Here is a 20027-nt window from a genome sequence, read left to right on the forward strand (position 1 = left end):
TTCTTGCAGTTTCTGACATAATTGCTGTATCGAGAATAGGGCTGGGCGTTATGACCAAAATTCTATATCACTGTATTTTTCTAAATTGTCCCGGTTTCACGGTATTCGACAGTATTTTTTTCCCATGCATGAGTGGGTATTAACCACATTTTCCACTGCAATTGCTGGCTAAGAATAACCTGTTCCACTGTCAATAGCATTGTACATTGTACAAAAAAACATTTTAATGTGCACACAAGTAATAATACAGGTTTGTATGGCCCCATAAAGTGATTGTTTTCAAGGGGGTGGCACTAAAGAGAAGGAATCGAATTGCATGACAGATGCAGTCAAAATATAGAACCTTTTTATTGAACAAATTTTGCAAAAACGTAAACTATAATTTTGACAACATATTTTCAACCATCCAAAGAGGCATTTAGACTTAGTAAAATATCCAGAGGTGCTTGTCAAAAGTTGTATTGCACTGAACATGTCTTAGAAAAGGGAATAAATAGTAAATATTTTTTGTAAACCAACTACACTTTCTGTTAATGTTAACAATCTCTGTCTACTGACACGTTAAAGTGACTTTTTAAACAACTTTACCATCATTAAACTGCATAATATTTAAACTAATAAATAATAACAATAAAATAAATAATAGTGCAACTATCAGTAATAATACTTTTACTTCAAGGCTTCAAGCCCAGGTGCATTACACAGTATTCACCAAATTAAAATAAAATAAAACAAGTGCAACTTGGTGATGACATCTTTACCATCTGAACCATCATTTAGGCCAGCTGCATTAATATGGACCTTGCTTCAAGCTAAGCTATATGCATAAATACCCTAAGTTCTTGTCTATAAGCCGCGGCTTATCTAAGGAAAAAAGTTGTGAAAATGAAAAAATAAAATATCGGCTTATACATAAGTCCGGCTTATACATCCATCGCAGGGGTTGCGTTCCAGAGCCACCCGCGAAATAAGAAAATCCGCGAAGTAGAAACCATATGTTTATATGGTTATTTTTATATTGTCATGCTTGGGTCACAGATTTGCGCAGAAACACAGGAGGTTGTAGAGAGACAGGAACGTTATTCAAACACTGCAAACAAACATTTGTCTCTTTTTCAAAAGTTTAAACTGTGCTCCATGACAAGACAGAGATGACAGTTCCGTCTCACAATTAAAAGAATGCAAACATATCTTCCTCTTCAAAGGAGTGAAGCAAACAAATCAATAGGGCTGTTTGGCTTTTAAGTATGCGAAGCACCGCGGCACAAAGCTGTTGAAGGCGGCAGCTCACACCCCCTCCGTCAGGAGCAAGAAGAGAGAGAGAGACAGAGTTTGTTTTTCAGTCAAAAATCAATACGTGCCCTTCAAGCTTTTAAGTATGCGAAGCACTGTGCAGCATGTCTTTTCAGGAATCAGCTTTACAAAAGATAGCAACGTGAAGATAATCTTTCAGCATTTTTAGACGAGCGTCCGTATCGTCTAGGTGTGCGAACAGCCCCCGTGCTCAATCCCCATACGTCAGGATCACAGATAGTCAGCGCAAGAGAGACAGAGAAAAGTAAGTTGGGTAGCTTCTCAGCCATCTGCCAATAGCGTCCCTTGTATGAAATCAACTGGGCAAACCAACTGAGGAAGCATGTACCAGAAATTAAAAGACCCATTGTCCGCAGAAATCCGCGAACCAGCAAAAAATCCGCGATATATATTTAAATATGCTTACATATAAAATCACAATTTAAATGACCGCTACGCGCACGTGTTGACTCGGTGATGCCCAGAGCAGAAAGAACGCGCTCCGGCCGCTCCAACCGCGCCATGCGGGAGTGAGAGAGATGCCAATATCTCACACTCTCTCCCCCCTTAAAGAAATTAAATGGGTGCGAGTGAGACCACTGACCTCCCTCCCTTCTATTAGTTATAGGTTATAGTACGTTCGGCTTATCCATGAGTCCGGCTTATCTATGATACGATTTTATTTTAAAAATTCGTATGATTTTTGGTCTCCGGCTTATACATGAGTCCGGCTTATAGACAAGAACCTAGGGTAATAAAACTGCAACTTGCATTTATAATTCTATTTGTGGTATAGCCCTACGGAAGTGCATTAGGGCCACGGTGAAGAAAAAAAAATACGGACACGGAAAAAAAAAAAAAAACTATATGTCGAGAATAAAGTCAATATTTCCACTTTATTCTCGCCGTTTATGTTGAGATTAAAGTCGACATTTCCACTGTATTCTCCTAGTGTACTTCATAATTAAAGTAGAATGTCGTAAACTAAACCTCTTCCTAAAATCAATGTTTAATTTACTAGATTTTGTCAAACCCCATCATAAGTTAATGCAGCACATTAAATGCTTTGTGTTACGTTCCCCGACCCAGTGGTTAATCACTACGCTTCTTAAACTGACTTCCTCCGCACTAAGAGGAGACAGCGATCACCGCACAGAATCCATTCACTTCATGATATTCCTGCTTTCTGAAAATTTAGAATGCTAAAATAAATACTTGATATCATTTTCATGATGAAATGCATTAAAGCAGGTATTAAACATGCACAGTAGTGTGGTGGTAGTGCTGCTCCCTCGCAGTAAGGGGTCCCCAGGTGTATGTTTAGTGTAGAGAACTTTATGGCAGGTGTGAAGAGGCTCCAAAAAACTGGATGTATGAATGGGTATCGCAGAGGTTTAATCTTAAATATTGTGTAAATGTTGGGTTTGTGATCTGGTGGTCGGAGACACAAACACAGAATTCAATGCATCTTCTTCTGAGCGGGCTTTCTTTATTGCATGCGTGCTGTCTCAATCTGACGTACCAAAACCCCAGTTCCTATCCTTCCTTTTTCTTTCTCCACATAACCAATCACCACACGATAAATGTCTTTGTGAAATTAAAACTAGTTATACACTTAGTCCACGGAGTGTTCAGAACTTTAAAAATATCTTTGTTATACATTTTTAATTTTGCCATCCATTCAGGATTGCGCACATCCCTGAACGATTCGACAGCACATCGCAGGGTGAATACGAGCAAAACATACACTAGCAGGGTCAATATAGCATAACAAAACCCCACATCCTACATGACTTTGAAAGGAAACTGAAGCACGTTGAGTAAACCCACCAGAAAAATATGCAAATTCAAGGCAAGGTACACCGAGACAACCTTGCTGCGAGGCAGCAGTGCAACCTCCGCCGCCGTGCCCCCACATGATTAATACATGCTTTAATGCATTTCATCATGAAAATGATATCAAGTATTTATCTTAGCATTCTAAATGTTCAGAAAGCAGGAATATCATGAAGTGAATGTATTCTGTGCGGCGATCGCTGCTGGCGCCTCCTTAACACAAAGCATTTAATGTGCTATATAACTTATGACGGGGTTTGAGAAAATCTAGTAAATTAAATATTCATTTAACGATGAAGTTCAGTTTATAATGTTCTACTTTAATGACAAATTACGAGAATAAACTCAACATGTCGACTTTAATCTTGACATAAACGGAGAGAATAAAGTACAAATGTCGAGATTAAAGTCAACATGTCATCACACTATTACACAGTACCCAGGTACATTACACTGTATTGAAAACAAATAAAACAAGTACAACTTGGCTTGCTGTATTACCCAGTACTATAGAAACAGTATGCACACATTTGAACATAATGGTCCACATCCGAACTTTTAAAACCAAAGTATTTCCAGGCAACAGCAAAAGTTCTTCTGTGTCCTCATGTTCAATTTTATCGTCAGCTACAGCTTCAGTTTCGGAATGTTCTCTGTCCATTTTCACCACGCAATACCTAAACTACCACTAACCTATTTAGCGGTGTATCAGTGAAAAAGAGCCCCCGCGCAACAAATCTGTTTTTAGTGGTGTAGCAGTGAAAAAGGTCCCCACTTGAACAGTTTCCCACTGTGCCACGTTCTGAACGTCGTTTATGCAATTTTATAAGAAAAATCCATATCATAAAAAAAAATATAAAAAACGGTTTTCGTTATGAACCGGTATAGCGCCCAGCACTAATGGAGACCAATGCTGGACAACAGCAAATTTTAAAAACACCCATGGAAGAAATCTTGCATTACTCATGTCTCATAATCCATACGTCAAGTCATTAAATTAAATTTGCATTTTTAAGTCACAATGTCTTTTAATCTGTCATAACCTTTTGTTTATGCTTACAATTGCAATTGTGTATGCTTTGTTTAACTAGAAGGTGATGGTAAAATAGACAACGGAGCTCATCATTCTGATGCTCTGCCTCCCCCTTTTGTCTTGCCACTGACCAGCGATCAGATACAGACATGAGGTGTTTCGCTAAATGCAAATGAGGCCATCTGTTTAAGCGAAGTGAGAGGAGCAATCCTTTATGTACGTTTACACACACATTCGAGTAAATCACAGATAAACAGCACATTTTAGTTTGAATACCATACATAAATCATTGCAGTACTCCTCTATTAATGTTGTATTGGAAATTATAATTGATTGAAGTGTGACACAAAGCTGATTTCACCCACCACTTCCCTTTATAGCAGACCCAAATAACTGCACTGATTCTGTGTTTTCTTGTCTTCTAATTTTCTCTCAAACCACAGCAGTTCTTGTAGGTTTGTTCATTGAAAGTCACTTTGTTCGTTTCTCTGTTTTATTGTGGTGATTAAATAAGCCATTTTGATATCCAATATCGGAGTAATACTCTTATCAGGTGGGTTTATTACACGTGATCTGCCTAATTTACTATTTCACTTACATGGCTCTGGTAGTTGTCCTTATGTGGCGCGTAGTTGAATGTCTTTTTATGTTCTTAACTTAAATACTTGGTGGAATTTGGAAAAACCTTTTTAAAGCATAAGCAATCATAAGACTTAAGTTGTAGCTTAATGTTAATAGCAGAAAAGCAAATTGAAAATAAACTTTTCTTTTTCATTTTAAATTTCTTTCAGGAGACGAACCTCACTGCTGTTCTGAATGTGGCAAAGAATTTTTTGATGGGAATAGTCTGAGGAAACATTTAAGAGTTCACACAGGACAGAAGCTGTATTGTTGTTCAGAATGTGGAAAACAATTCACAAAAATCAGCAATCTTCAAAGACACAGAAATATTCACACTGGAGAGAAGCCATATTGTTGTTCAGAATGTGGAAAACTATTTGCAGAAATCCGGAATCTTCGTAGACACTTAAAAACTCACACTGGAGAAAAGCCTTATTGTTGTTCAGAATGTGGAAAACAATTCGCAGAAATCTCCACTCTCGATAGACACAGAATAATTCACACGGGAGAGAAGCCCCATTGTTGTAATGAATGTGGTAAACAATTCACATTAAGCGGCAGTCTTCATAGACACAGAAAAATTCACACGGGAGAGAAGCCGTATTGTTGTAATGTATGTGGCAGACAATTTGGTCTCAAGAGTACACTTCAGAGACACACTAGAATCCATACTGGAGTGAAGCCGCTTTTCTGCTCTGATTGTGGCAAGCAGTTCTTTGACAGAATGACTCTTCAGAGCCATGCAAAAGTTCACACAGGAGGAAAACCGTTTTGCTGTTATGAATGTGGCAAAGAATTTTTTGACAGGAATAGTCTGCGGCAACATTTAACAATTCACACAGGGGAGAAGCTGTATTGCTGTTCTCAGTGTGGCAAACAGTTTTTGCATAAGTGTAACCTTAAGAAACACACCAGAGTTCACATGGTAAAGAAATTCTCACAAGACATCCAAATGACAGCTGGGCTGGGCATTAGCACTGAGGCAACAGTCATTAACTGAAAAATCAGAAAATGTGAAAACATCAAACTGGATGAGGAGGGTATCATCAGAAACCTAAAGTCAGGAGAATCAAATATTTGTGAGTAAATGAAGGTGCAGAAATATAACCATAAGGAATTAAAGCAGAAAACAAACCGAGTACAAGGTGTGACATTTTAATTCCTGGAATGGACGCGTAGTGTCACCTGTGATGTAATTGTACCACAATTGCCTGAATCTTCATGTTTGATCATGTTTGAACTTATGCTTGCGTAAATTTCAAGCTGATAGTGCTAGCTGTTAGTTAGCTATTGTGAAAGTAATAAATACACTTTGGCATAAAAGTGGGTGATCGAAAATTTAGAGCAACGTATTAATATTAAATTTTGTATGAGAATCGGCAAATGCACAACTGAAATGTTACAACTTTTAGCAAGTGGCTTATGGTGAAGATGCTATGAAAAAGTCGAGTGTATTTGAGTGTGCTGAAAAGGACAAATATGTTCTAATATAACTGATATCTGATAGAATATGAGACAGCTGCTCGACTGTATTCTGAAAAATGAGTTCCAGGCCTGCTTCCAAAAATGGGAATGCTGTTTAAGTCAGTGTATAGATGCACAAGGGGAGTACTTTGAAGGCAACAGTAGCTACTAGTGTACAGTTACACATGTATGTTTTTTAAAGGTGCATTTTGGGAATTAAATTGTCATACCTTGTACAAGCATTGAACAAAAGTGATTATCAGAACTCGCCTTGTTGCATGCTGTAAAATCCTGGTGATGAACCAGCTTGCCATTCCTATCCTATCTTAGGGCTTTGGCATCCCTGACTGGACAACATAAACTGCACATTAAAACGTGAGAGCTTCTCCATGCATACCAGTCAATATACAAGAATCAAGGCATCCCTAGAATGTACATTTCTAGATCTGAAGGACACATGGGGCTAATCAAAATAGATGACTTATGCAGGGCTACAATCGTTGGACTTCAGACATTCCTTCACTACTCAACATACCGGCATATTCAGAAGGTACTTTTTAACATAACGCAAACCAACCCAAATCAACATCACTTTTAAGGCTTGACCAAACATTCAGAATAATCAAAAGCTTGACAGAGACTCCCCCAATTTGGCTGAATATCAAAAAGAAGAATAGAAAAGGACCGAGCAGCAGGAGAGGAAGAGTACTTGGAAAAACCACAAATATAACAGAAAATATCAGACTTCCTTCTCCAGCCCCGTGTCGGCCTTAATAGGACCTGAAATTCAGTGTGGAATTGCTTGGATTTCACACAGAGTTAGTACTTCCCCCAAAATCTTATTTTTAATGCGCCTTTTTCCCCCCACATGTTTATTTGGTAAGCACTCTTTCTTACATCTTGCAAAAATAGGAAGTATTTTTTTAATCATAATTTTGTAATAATGTGAAGTTTGTTACTTAGGAATTTATTTTTTCAATGTTTACATTGTGTTAAGGTCATACAGTCCCCTCCACAAGTATTGGAAAAGCAAGGCCAGTAGTGCATTTGTCTTTGCTGTGCACTGAAGGCATTGGTGTGTGACATCAAATCGCGAAGATGAGAAGAGAGAGATGAGTGTCAGCTTTCATTCCCAGGTATTTCCATCTCGATATGTTAAACCACATAGAGCTGAGCACCTTTTGTATCAAACCATCCAGTTTCTCAATTGAGCACAAGTATTGAAACAGAATGTTTCCAACTAAATGAAAGTCAAAGTGTGTCATATTTGGTCGCATATCTCTTGATTTTAATAACTGCATCGAGCCTACGACTCCACAGACTGGACTGGGTCTCTTGTTTCTTCACTGGTGATGCCTTTCCATGCTTTTACCATAGCGTCTTTTAGTTGTCTGTTTTGAGGGGTTTCTTCCTTCAGTCTTCTCTTCAGGAGATGAAATGGCATGTTCAGTTGTGTTAAGATCTGCTGATTGAATTGGCCAGCCCAAAACCTTCCATTTTTTCCCTCTGATGAAGTCCTTTGTTGAGGTGCCAGTGTGTCTTGCTGCATAATAAAGTTCTTCCAGATTAGTTTGGATGCAGTTCTCTGTAAATCGACAGATGATGTGTTTCTGTAGGCTACCAAGTTCATTCTGCTTCTTTTGAAATCATTTTAATTGACTTGTTTTTTAAGATTTGTGCCCCTGAATTTCTCCATCCTTCCTCTGAATTGCTTCTTTTTTTTTCCTTCAATGGCACCCAACAGAATTGAAATGTGAAGTGAGTGAGCCAGCAGAAGACCAACTAAGTCAGGGCTTCAATCACCAACCAGTTTCACTCCAACCAGTTGCTTAAATAGGTGCCGATTCTTGTTTTAATTAAACCCGTTCTGTAATTCCATGGCTTGTTGCTGCTCTCATTGTGTAATAGCAGACATTTCTGAAATTGTTACTTTTCTCTTTTCTAACATTTCTGTTAAAATGTTTTGTGGACCTCAGCAGATCAGCATTCCTGAGAACTTCACCTTTCTATTTTCAGATATTGTACGTAGTACACAGTTTGCTGGTTGAGTTTTGGCTCATTTTGTGTCTCATTATTGTTTGTCAGCTAATTAAGGAAAAAGAAACAATGAAGCGGTCTGAGTCTTCAAGAACAAGTCAATTAAAATGAATTAAAAGAAGTTAACACTAGAATTACCAAAGCCTACGAAAAAAATTGTAACTCCATCCCTCTTAAAGCTCTTCGGACCTCTCCGTCAGCATCTTTTGTCTTGTAAATGTGTCGATTAGCATCAAGCACCCTGCTATCACATCCCCCACCGCCGCACAAAGTTTTCTCAGCTCAAGTCTGTTTACCTGCGTGTCAGTTGTTTAGAGTTGTATAGACTAGAGTAAATACTATATGGTTATTTGGAATACATGCATTTCACGTGTGTTCCGTGTCTGCAAAAATCTATGTAAACACATTGTTAAAACAGAAGCGTTTTTCATGTTTTAGTAATAATTGACAAAATGTAGACATGAAGCGTATAATGTGTGAAGCCTGAAGTCCAAATATCAAATAAACACTTTCACAAAAGGTACAAGTATAACAAAACTAATGCGTTTTTATTCAATAATATAACTGCAGAAAAAGAACCCATGTTAGGGTGCACATCCTCACTACGACTGCTTTGGTGGCATAATGGTAAGAACTGCCAACTGCTAATCAAAGGGTCACGAGTTCAATTCCAAATGACTCCGTTTTGAAAAGTGAGCTGCTTTTACTCTTACTGTTTTAGAATAAAACCATACATTTGATTTGAGTCTGTAACAGCCGCTGCCCTCCTTACCTACAGGTGAAAGCCAAAGCTTAAGCTGAGGGTCAATATCCTGGGCTACTTCACGATTAAATAATCCATCTTATGTGACACACTTGAGTTAACAAGAAACACCTGTCACTTGTCACGGTATAAAACTGGGTGGTCTGACACAAAATGTGCTCCCTTCAATGTGGTTTAACATATGGAGATGTAAATACCAGGGAGAATAAAAGCTGAAACTCTGCTCTCTCTTCTCATCTTCATCTTTTGATCTCACACTCCAATGTCTTCAGTGTCCAGCAAAAAAAAAAAAACAAATTCATTGGCCGTGCTTTTCCCATACTTGTGGAGGGGACTGGCTGTATGCATAGGATGTCACCTTCCTCTTGGCATTGCCCTTCACTGGAATGTACAGCTTTTCAGCGAAGTTGCACAAGTGTCAACGACATGGGAGGTGTGGTGCCCTTTCTTTAAACTACGCTTTATAAGAAACTCGGCTAAACCTTGTTAAATTGAAGACTAAAAAGTGAAGTATATTTTTACATGCCAGTACTTCAGAAATTTGGAAATTGTTTTTTTTTTTTTTTAAATAATTTGATGTACCAACAGCTTCCAATTCATGGCTGCATTGACAAATGTAAAGAAACACACGATTGTCAGTTTATAGTGGGCTGACTGTCTTTAAACGTGAATCTGAAGAGTAAGAATCTGTGACGTTCCTCGGCAGTGACATTCATGTCCTTTGAAGTCAATAGACAGATTAGGAGAGCATGGGGGGGGGTCATGAGGTCACTAGAAATGGCTGTGTGGCGCTCCTGATATCTCTGTAAAGGATGAAGGTCCAAGTCTTTAGAGTTCTGGTGCTTCCTGTTTGTGAGACATGGACACTACCAGTGACCTGAGATGAAGACTGGACTCCTTGTGTCTCTTCAGAGAATCCTTGGGTTCTGCTGGTTTGACGTTGTGTTGCTCATGGAGTCCTGAATGAGGCACATGACCTGCATTGTGAAAGAGTGTCAGTTTTGGCACTACAGCCATGTGGCTCGATTCCCCGAGGGTGAGCCGGCTTATAGGATCCTCATTTTGAGGCAACTCCGACCCCTTCTTTAGGAAAGATGTCTGAAGAAGGAGCCTGAGTTCCCTCAAAAGCTTGCATATCGTAATCTGTTCAGTTAGCCAGTAAAAGGTGTCCTGTTTGCTTGACTTCTCACTACCTCCATAATAGCTAACACGGTACAACACCCTAATTAAATTTCTCAATTGTCTTAAGTTTATAGCATTCACATTTGTTTGGTTCACCTTCTTAAAGTTGCATAAAATTATATGGCAGGAAAGACAGTAGGATATGGGTTAAAAAGTAAAAAAAAAAAACATTTTTCTCTGTTTGTTCTGAATTTTATTTATTTTAATTTTTTTTTCCAATTACTCTACTGATGCAACCTTTCCTCGGCCAGACTGTGTTTTTGGCCAAGACATGAATGGAAATCTCCACATGGAAAAATTAAGGAATTCTATAGTTATAATAGCAAAAATAACAAGTTCTTTGAAGGACTCGCTAATATCTTTTTCTACACAACTTTACTATTTGATGAGCAACTGTAAATTTCAGAAAAAATAAATTCTAACATTAAACAAATGGATGAAATACTACAATCCAAGTGTGTTTAAAACTCTGGGTCTTTGAAATCCACCCCGACACACTTGGATTCCCCTCCCTGGAGTCTGAAGACCCCTGTTGTCGGTGGGTTTGCACAACGGTGTGGTCGCTTCTATTTACAGTTTAATATTTCTAAGACCCAAGATATGGTTGTAGATTTCAGGAGCTCCACAACATCCACTGGCTCAGCTTTACTTAACTCTTTTAGGGCTAATTTTTTTTTTGTTTCTTTTCTCCCAGGGCTGAATATTTTTCCAAAAACTAACATTTTTTAAAAAAGAACACAAAGCAATTGTTTAACATATCAAATCAACAAAAAATATTTACTTTTGACAAATGTTACTGTCTTGCATGTTGTATGAGCCTGCATACTCTATGATTTCACATACATATTACTTACATTTTACACAGCAAAGTCTGATCTCGCTCAAAGCAGCCAATTTCAGTCATTGCCACATTGCACTCCTTACAATATGTGTTGCTTTGATGCCTATTTTTCAATTGTCTGTTGCTGCACTTTCTCACATATATTGTTAGTGTGTACTGTAGAGAGACAAGTCACCCATTTGCCATCGTGCATGCCACTGCCACCAAGTTTTCTGCCTGCATGAAAACCGTATTGTCACCTCTTTTCATCTTCTGAAACTTTATGAACTTTATGTATGGCATTATAGCCTGGCTCACCCCATGGGATTTGCTTCTGTTTATTACAGAAGTGAATAAAACTTTGCAGCAGCACGTACCTAAGCCACCAGGGGACAAAACACGTTTGGACCAATGCTCCCTGAAGTTATATCACCAGTTCTGTCCCATCTCTATTTGTAATGCCACAGCGCGCTTCATCTCGTCTTTCGTTGTGGGTTTCCACTTTGAAAAACGAGAATGCGATGCAAACGCAGCCCGCGATTCAAAAAAAATCTCTGCCTACCTGTTTGTCTCGTCTGACAGTAGCTGAAAAGCAGCATCAGGAGAGAGCAGCCTGAAGTACAGCAGCTGGTGATCTGTCATGTCCAAAAGCAAGCCATGCCGTCTTGTAAACTCCGGTAGCCAGATCGGCTCTCAACGGATCAATGTCTGTGTATTTATCCCATGCGAACCTTGCCGTAGATGCATCGGCTGCGCGAAGGCACTCAACTGGCAGCAGATCCGCTGGCGCGGCATCGGCTGGTGTCTGATCAGCTGATGCCTGCTTCTAACTCTCTTGCTCGATCTCCTGATCACTGCCAATAAAATCCGATTCTGAAAAATCAAGAGTCACGTAAGCACAATACATAGAAATAAATGCCGTGTGCTCCGTGGTTACTCTTTCAGGTGGGCGTTGGCATATCATAATCTCTTGGACCAATAGCGTGATTTTTACACATTTGACTTATACGAATGACAATATAAAATACCAGAAATTATACAGTAAAATCATGCCCTGACTAATCCGCGAGAGAACTTATCCATGAGTATATACAGTAATTGTTCTTCTTTGTATTGATCTCCAGTATATGTGGAATAACATCGGTTGTCTAATGTTATGTCTTTGCTTATTTATTGTATCTCTGTAAGAGTGCCGACTGTTCTTCTACTTTCCTGCTCCAAACCAATTTCCCTCTATGATCATAAAGTCTCCGTAACCTAACCATTGTGTTACATGTAAGGGCGGTGATTGCCTTTAGTTTATAAAAAGCCCCGACTAGCGCATGGCTAACTGACAAGAGGCAAGTTAAAACCAGGGGACGAGCAACAGGTAATGGCAGCACAGGACAGTGGGCCGCACACAAGGGGGTACAAGGCGGTGTGGTAGAAATCGAACATTTTCATTTAACAATGAAACATATCTGTAAGAGCCAATCTTAGAAAGTAACGCTTTAAGTTAAGTTAACTTCATATTACTGTTTACTTAGTCGTAGTCCTAGACAATGGTTTGGCCTTTTACCCCTCTAAGTTAGAATGAGAGAGAACTTTCTTGCTCTAACTAAGATACAGTGTGTTCACTGAGTCAGTTAATGTTTAGAATAGGTGGTCCCAGTGCTAGCAGGGACTGAAAGACCCCATTTACAACATAGAAGTGGGACAGGCATACAATTTTCTGACCGTATAGAAATGGTTCAGAAATATTTAGAAGTGATTTGTAACCATTAGAAATGTAACGAGATTTATAAGCTTTGAACAGAACTTCTCTTAAGCAAGAACTTTTCTTATTTTTTGCTATTTCAGTTTTCTCTTTATGTGAACTGTTTTGCTTTGAATTGTAACTAAAGCTTTTAAAATTGAAGATATTTTGTCTGTGGAAACATTTCGATGCATCAGTCTTTGCCTGAATCCCATTTACAAACTGGAGCTGCTGAACTTTGGTAATTCTGTATAAACGCAGCCACATTATCCTCCTCTACCAGGTGTCACAAGAATGAGTCTTTGACATCATGAAGGTTTGGGGCAGCCAACCGTATATATTGGTCAAGGACTGCAAAGATGAGGTTGAAATTGAACAGAGATGTCCACAGATGTGAGTCCAAAACAGAACTGAAGTGATTGGGACAAGATGGCGACTTTAAAGGCCAGTCAAGGAAATGACGTCATCATCGGGGCTTGGACTGGAAGTGACGTCATCATCGAGGTGCGGGGCACCGAAAGAGATGTCATTATGGGGTTGGAAGTGACATCATCATCCGCACTGGACCCTTCTCCCATATGGACTCTTTTTCCCCCGAATGAATTGTTGCATTTGTTTGGATTTCTCCCTTCTTGTCATCAAGTCTTGCACTGCCCATGCCTGACTTTTCAGACGTCCAGCACAAAACCCTAAAGTGCGTGTGAGTGGGCTGCATGACGTCATCAAGAGCAATGGCACTGAGCAATACAGGAGCGGAGATTGTGTGGTCGAGTGAGGCGAACAGTTGTGCAGACAAATGTAAAAGGACTCATCGACAGTTAGTCAGGAGGGGTAAGTGCTCAGGGTCTGGGAACAACACCTTATGAACGTGGGAATTTATATTCGCTGCACTCGCAATTAAAGCACGATGACTCGTGTCCATCAGCCCACTGCCGGACTTTGCTCGAGTGAATCCCACTGTGATCCCTCGCGTGGCTTTGCTGTCCATTGTTCTAAGCGGTTCACCTCACGTTATGGAACACCATTTCTATTCCATTTTGCCCAGACACATCGTCTACTCCTTCTCTTCTTTATTTCTACAGGCGTGTCCTTCTTGAACCTCGAGGAGTCTCTCCTTCCACACACAGCACTTTGCTTTCTGCCTTCGTTCTCCATTCAGTCCGTGGTGTTCAGTTTAAAGACAAGAACGGAGTTGCTGACTGACATGCAGCGAGGAGTCGGTCGGGCTTTACACATCTGATTAGTAAAAGAGATAAAAACGAACTGGATGAGAGTCGGAGTGGAGACGAGCGGAGAATAAATACAAATAAATATAAATCAGAGTTAAGTGTAGTGCTGTAGTGTTACTTCTCCATTAGAGCTATGAAGTGAGTAAGTTTGGCTGTGATGTGTGATTTTATACAATTACACCTTCTGACACTCTGAAAACCGTTTATTCCAGTGTGGACAGCAGACATTGCATGGATAAAAAAAATCATTTTTATTCTTTTTCTATTCCATTGATCTTTTATTGAAATTTTTCTAAACTCTTTGTTTCATTGTTGATGGCCAAATCTGTAGTCCCTGCAAATGAGTATTAGAGGGTGTGATAGACAGCCACGGTCACTACCTGGCCAGGACACCAGCAGGGTGGAAGGACCAGGGGAAAGGGACACTGAAGGGGTGTCCTCCTGGGAGGCTGTGGCACCACTGATTCCTGCAGGGCACATGGTGAACTGGAGTTTGGTGAATCCCTGTTGGGTTCTGTGGGGGCTGCCGGGGGAGCTGTAGAGCCCTGTGGAGGACATCCAGTGCACCTGGGAGTGATTCCAGCTAATAGTGATGAGCCACCTGGCACACTCCCAGGGCCTAAATAAGAGAAGCCGCCTCACTCCATTGAGGGCCCAGAGTCGGGAGGAGGAGGAGGACGACGACAAAGCCTGAGGAGGAGTGAAGGCGGATTGACTGGCAGCAATGAAAGGAATGGACTGTATATTGTGGTGTTGGTAATGTGCATAAACTGTAAATAAACACGGGTGTTGAGTGAACCTGTGTCCAGCCTGTCTGTGGGTTGGGGTGGCTTAAAAGGGTTTAATGGAGATTTGTAGCTTTTGTGGCTCCCTCACAGTTCTTGCAGATTGAATTTGAGTCTCTGCCTGTTTATGGTCTCTATGCAGTTGTCATGTGTGCCTTGTGAATAATTTTTTTCTCCCACTTTGTAGAAGTGCACAGACTTAGTGAAGTCACAAATCTAACTTGGCTTGGTGTGGTTGTGAACATAAATGTGAGTCACCCTCTGATGACCCATAGCTGGCTCCTGCCTCTGTTACAGGTACTCTGGTTTTCTTCCCATATCCAAATGATTTTTGTTTGTGTTTGTTTTGTACTCCGCTATGGTCAGGAGGTGGAAGCTCAGTCCTATACTGTGGCTGCTGCTGTTCTGGGCACAGCCAGGCTGTGTGGGTCACCCCCAGGCACTCATCAGTGAACACCACCTGCAAGCTTAGCATCCTCCTTCTGTGCAAGGATCCATTTGATTTCATTAGAATATTCATGAGTGCCAATGTGTTGTTCTTTATTAGACCCCGCCCCTTAGGGGTAACCACAGTAGATCAGCCGATGAGGAGCTCAAATCTCCAAACATAACGACGACTGAGGCACTCAAGGCCTTCACGACGCTGAACTCACATTTTTTGGGAGGAGCCCAGATTTAGTAGACATTTTATTATTTTGTGTTTTTATGTCCAATGTTTTCTACTACAAGATTAAATTGGCGAATGTGAAATTTTCATTTAGGTTATTTAAAACAGAGGTGAATTGAAGTTCTGTTGTTGGAATTTTTTAAATTGATTTTATTGTAATCACACAACATTCCACACAAATAGATCAATTTTTACAAAAATAGGATTGAAAACAAGTCAACCCCCACCCCTGAGAAAGAGAGAATGGCCAGCTGAGTAAAACTTAAAGCTAGTAAAAATAAGTAAATAAAGATAACTGGAGAAGAAAAAGAAATGGGGAGAGAATCTGCTTCCTCAATTTAAATTCTTATTCTAAAATATTATTGATTAGATCCTGGCAGGTTTTGAAAAAGCTCTGCACAGATCCTCTAAGTGAGAATTTAAATTTGTCCAATTTCAAATAATATAAAACATCAGTTACCCACTGCCTTAGAATAGGAGAGTTAGGATTCTTCTAGTTTAGCCAAATAAGTCTGCGTGCCAGTAGTGTAGTGAAGGCAATCACAGTTTGTTTGCCCTTCTCCACTTTAAGCCCCTCTGTGAGCCCAGCAAACACAGTTGTTAGTGAATTAGGAGGGATTGTGACACCAAGGCTGTCTGAAAGGCAATTAAAGATTTTGGTCCAGAATGATGTTAATTTGGCGCAGGCCCAAAACATGTGACCCAGTGAGGTTGGGACTTGATTCTCAGGTTGGATCTTGCCCTGGAAATATTTTGGACAATTTTAAGTGAGACAGATATTTATATGAATAATTCAATACTTTGCGCATATGGAGCTCGAATGAATTACCCGCATTGGTACCTTCCACTCCTTTTCTGAGATGTTGAGTGAGAGATCCTTTTCCCACTGTACTCTTGGATCTTTGAAAGGGAGGAACTGGGAAATGGTTTTATATATTGCAGAAATGCTGTCTGAGTTCTCAAGACTGATCAATATTTTGTCCAGCACAGAGGGAGGTGGGAGATGAGGAAAATTGGGCAGGTTTTGTTTAGTAAAGTTTCCAATTTGAAGATCGTGAAAGAAATGTGTTGCTGGAAAGTTAAATTTAGAATGTAATTGTTCGTAGGATGCAAAGACTTCGTCTATGTACAGATCCCTAAGTGATTTAATCCCAAATGTTTTCCAGACATTAAAAACTCTGTATGTTTGAGAGGGTTGAAAAAGGTGGTTATCGTGTAGAGGTGCCACAGATAAAAGCTTCTCTGTCTTAAAATGCTTCCTACATTGGTTTAATATTCTGAGTGAGTGAAGCACAATTGGGTTGTTAGTATATTGGCGATGACTTGTACTTATTGGAGTACAAAGCAAGGAATATAAAGAAGTACTGCAGGATTTTATTTCTATTGAAGACCAAGCCTGTGTATGTTCATCTATTTGTGTCCAGGATTTTATAGTTTGTATGTTTGCTGCCCAGTAATAAAATTGAAAGTTAGGTAGAGCCATGACACCTTCTGCCTTAGGTCTTTATAGGGTCACTCTTTGGATACGTGGATGTTTTGAATTCCAAATAAATGTGGTTATAGTTGAATCTCATTTCCTAAAAAACAGTTTATTGATTTTTATGAATATTGGAATGTTTTGAAATATAAAGAGAAGCTTAGGGAGGATATTCATCTTAACAATGTTAATTCTTCCAGCTAAAGTGAGATGAAGTGTTGACCATCTATGCAAGTCTTGCTTAATTTTTTACATACAGATGGCAAAATTTTGTTGATAAAGAGCTTTATGATTACTTGTGATGTTTACCCCTAGGTATTTAAACTAATCTGCAATAATAAAAGGGAAGGTGTCCAATCTAATATTGTGTGCTTGAGAATTCACTGGAAAGAGCACACTTTTAGTCAAATTAATTCTGAGACCAGAAATCTTTTGGAATTCTGTTAGTGCTGTTAGGACTGCAGGCACAGTATTTTCTGGGTCTGATATATACAAAACCTTATCATTTGCATATAGAGAAATTTTCTGTTCAAGTTCTTCTCTGATAATCCCCTTTATCTCATAAGCATTTTGACATTGAACTGCCAGTGGCTCAATGGAAATTGCAATAAGCAGTGGTGATGAGGAGCATCCTTGTCTGGTACCATGTTCTAGTTTAAAGTAGTCTGAATTAATGTTGTTCATACACACTGAAGCCTCTGGATTGGTATACAGTAGTTTGATCCATGCACAAATGTTTGGGCCAAACCCAAATTTCTCTAATGTAGTGAAAAAGTAGTTCAATTCAGTCATATCAAATGCTTTTTCTGCATCCAAGGATAATAATATCTCTGGGGTGTTTGACTTTGCGAGTGAATATATTACATTAAACAGGAGTCAAAGATTGGAAGCTGAGTGTCTGCCTTTAATAAATCCATTTTGATCTTGTGATATTACCGAAGGCAGCACTTTGTCCATGCTTCTAGCTAGGACTTTGGAGAGTATCTTAACATCATTATTCAGAAGTGAAATTGGTTTGTATGATGCACATTGTAATAAGTTCTTATTTTGTTTAGGAAAAACTGTGATTAATGCTTGGCGAAAAGTTTGAGGTAGAATTTGATTGTCTAGCTTCTGTAAATGTTGCTAATAAAAGGGGAGCTAGCTGAGTGGAGAATTTCTTATAAAATTCGACAGGGTAGCCATCGGGGCTAATTTTAAAGTAAAGTCTGCAAACATTCATGAAGGCCCGTGTCCTATAGCTGCTGTCCTCCGTCATTAAGCACCCTTATTTCAGACAGATTTATTTGTAAACCCTCTGGTGACTCCTAATGCCTCTGTTGCACTTGACCGTCTGAAAGTCTTCAAAGAGTGATGTCCAAATGGCCATTGAAACAACCAGTTCATTTTAGAAAATAATTGGATTTAAGGGGTTTATCAGACGCCGGCCATTAGTGATTGGCCACTCAGGAGCACAAATCTCCAGACATAGCAATGACTGAGGCACATCAAGGCTTCCACGACACTGAACTCACAATATTGGGAGTAGCTCGGATTTAATAGGCATTTATTACTGTGTTAAATATAACATTATTTATTATTTTGTGGGTTTATGTCCAGTGTTTTCTTTTACAAGATGAAATTGGTGAACCTGAAACTATCTTTTGGGTTATTTGAAATGGAGCTAAAGTCCCATTGTAGACATTTTAAACTCTGCCAGCATTCATGAAGGCCCACATGCTGTTGCTGCTGCCCTCCGTCATTAAGCAACTTTTCACAAACAGATTTGTAAACCCTCTGGTGACTCCTAATGCCTTTGTTGCATTTGTCAATCTAAAAATCTTCAAAGACTGATGTGTAAACGGCTGTGGACACAAGCAGTTCATTTCAGAAAAGAATTGTATGTAAGGGGGTTTAGAGGACATTACGTAAATGAATTACAAATAGGCAGTGGCACTGGTGTGCTGGCTATTTTACTACACACATTAACTGAGATTGTTTTGGTTCTCTTTGATTTAGGGAGGACATTTTCAGAGATGCCCAGTTCATTGTGTTATCATGAAGTCTTTTAGCTGCTGTTTATTTATGCCGGACCCCCACAGCCTTAATGTTTGTGTCAAACACCTCAGTTAAATGCAGGCTGCCATCAGTTCACTACAGCACAGATCGGATTACTCACAGGATACATTAGGGTCCATTAGAGTGACAGTGGACCCCCGTGTAGTCGTAGGTGAGCAGCCATGCAATTCACATATCGACTTAAAGAAGTGCACACCCTTACTTAGTCAAAATTCCCTCCTACTTATTTGATTTGTTAAACTCCTTTAATGTTTGCTCTTTAAATCTGCGAGTCATTTATTTCAATTGTTTCCATTTGTTGCTTTTTGTGATAAGTTCCATTTATCTTCATTTATTTATTTATTTTTAAAATTTCTGTAACGTGCCTTGAGATATGTCTTGCTGTAAACGAGGGCTGGTTGAGCGTCACTCATGTGTAAACCTTTATGTGCCAGACTACTGCGGCTGTCCCATTCTATTTGTAGTCTCTCTCTGTAAAAATGAGCTTTTATGACATCTGAGAATGGTGGTCAGAATTTTTTTATACGAATTGAATACCTGCTCATTTGCATTTGATAACCTGCCACCGGGCCCGACGACAAAGTGTTTTAAAGTGCCCAACAGTCCATGAAAAGAATGAAGCGTGCGCTGCGGTCAAGGCTCAGCTGCTCATTTCATGGCAACTTATAGTCTCGCCAGAGCCGCCGAGAGAAAATCTGGGCTCGGTGCAAAGAAGGTGTGTGGGCCCTTATACAAAATTCTACACACTTGTATGTGTGTATATTATTATTTTTTTCTAACAGTCATAGATTACATTGACACATTTAGATAAGAGGGTGGTCCAGATCTAATTATGCAACTGTTCGACTGACAACTGTCTCCCCGCCATTTTGGAATGCAGGGCAGTTGCTGTCATCTATCTGCAATAAAAAGAATTTTAAGTGAAATCTCTATGTGCAGGGCAGGTGCTGTGAATTCTCTATCTGATAAACTTAATACGTTATAGCATAATGAAAATTGCATACTTAGATCTGGACCACCCTATACA

General features: G+C 39.5%; 2 protein-coding genes across 4 annotated transcripts in view; both read left to right on the forward strand.

The window, feature by feature from the left end:
- LOC114668867 (gastrula zinc finger protein XlCGF57.1-like) overlaps nucleotides 1-20027 on the forward strand; it is a 148070-nt gene that overhangs the window by 99414 nt on the left and 28629 nt on the right. The gene's annotated exons all lie outside the window — the stretch shown is intronic.
- LOC114668670 (gastrula zinc finger protein XlCGF26.1-like) overlaps nucleotides 1-20027 on the forward strand; it is a 68271-nt gene that overhangs the window by 20841 nt on the left and 27403 nt on the right. Inside the window, exon 3 of one of the 3 annotated variants that reach the window (XM_051925859.1) lies at nucleotides 4954-6050. The exons of the other annotated variants lie outside the window; for them this stretch is intronic. Coding sequence (XP_051781819.1) covers nucleotides 4954-5783 — 830 coding nt within the window. The 3' untranslated portion in view covers nucleotides 5784-6050. Of the gene's footprint in view, nucleotides 1-4953; nucleotides 6051-20027 lie in introns of those variants that run through there. 3 annotated transcript variants of the gene reach the window in all.

This window comes from Erpetoichthys calabaricus, chromosome 1, assembly GCF_900747795.2.
Source record: "Erpetoichthys calabaricus chromosome 1, fErpCal1.3, whole genome shotgun sequence".
NCBI classification, from domain to species: Eukaryota; Metazoa; Chordata; class Cladistia; order Polypteriformes; family Polypteridae; genus Erpetoichthys; species Erpetoichthys calabaricus.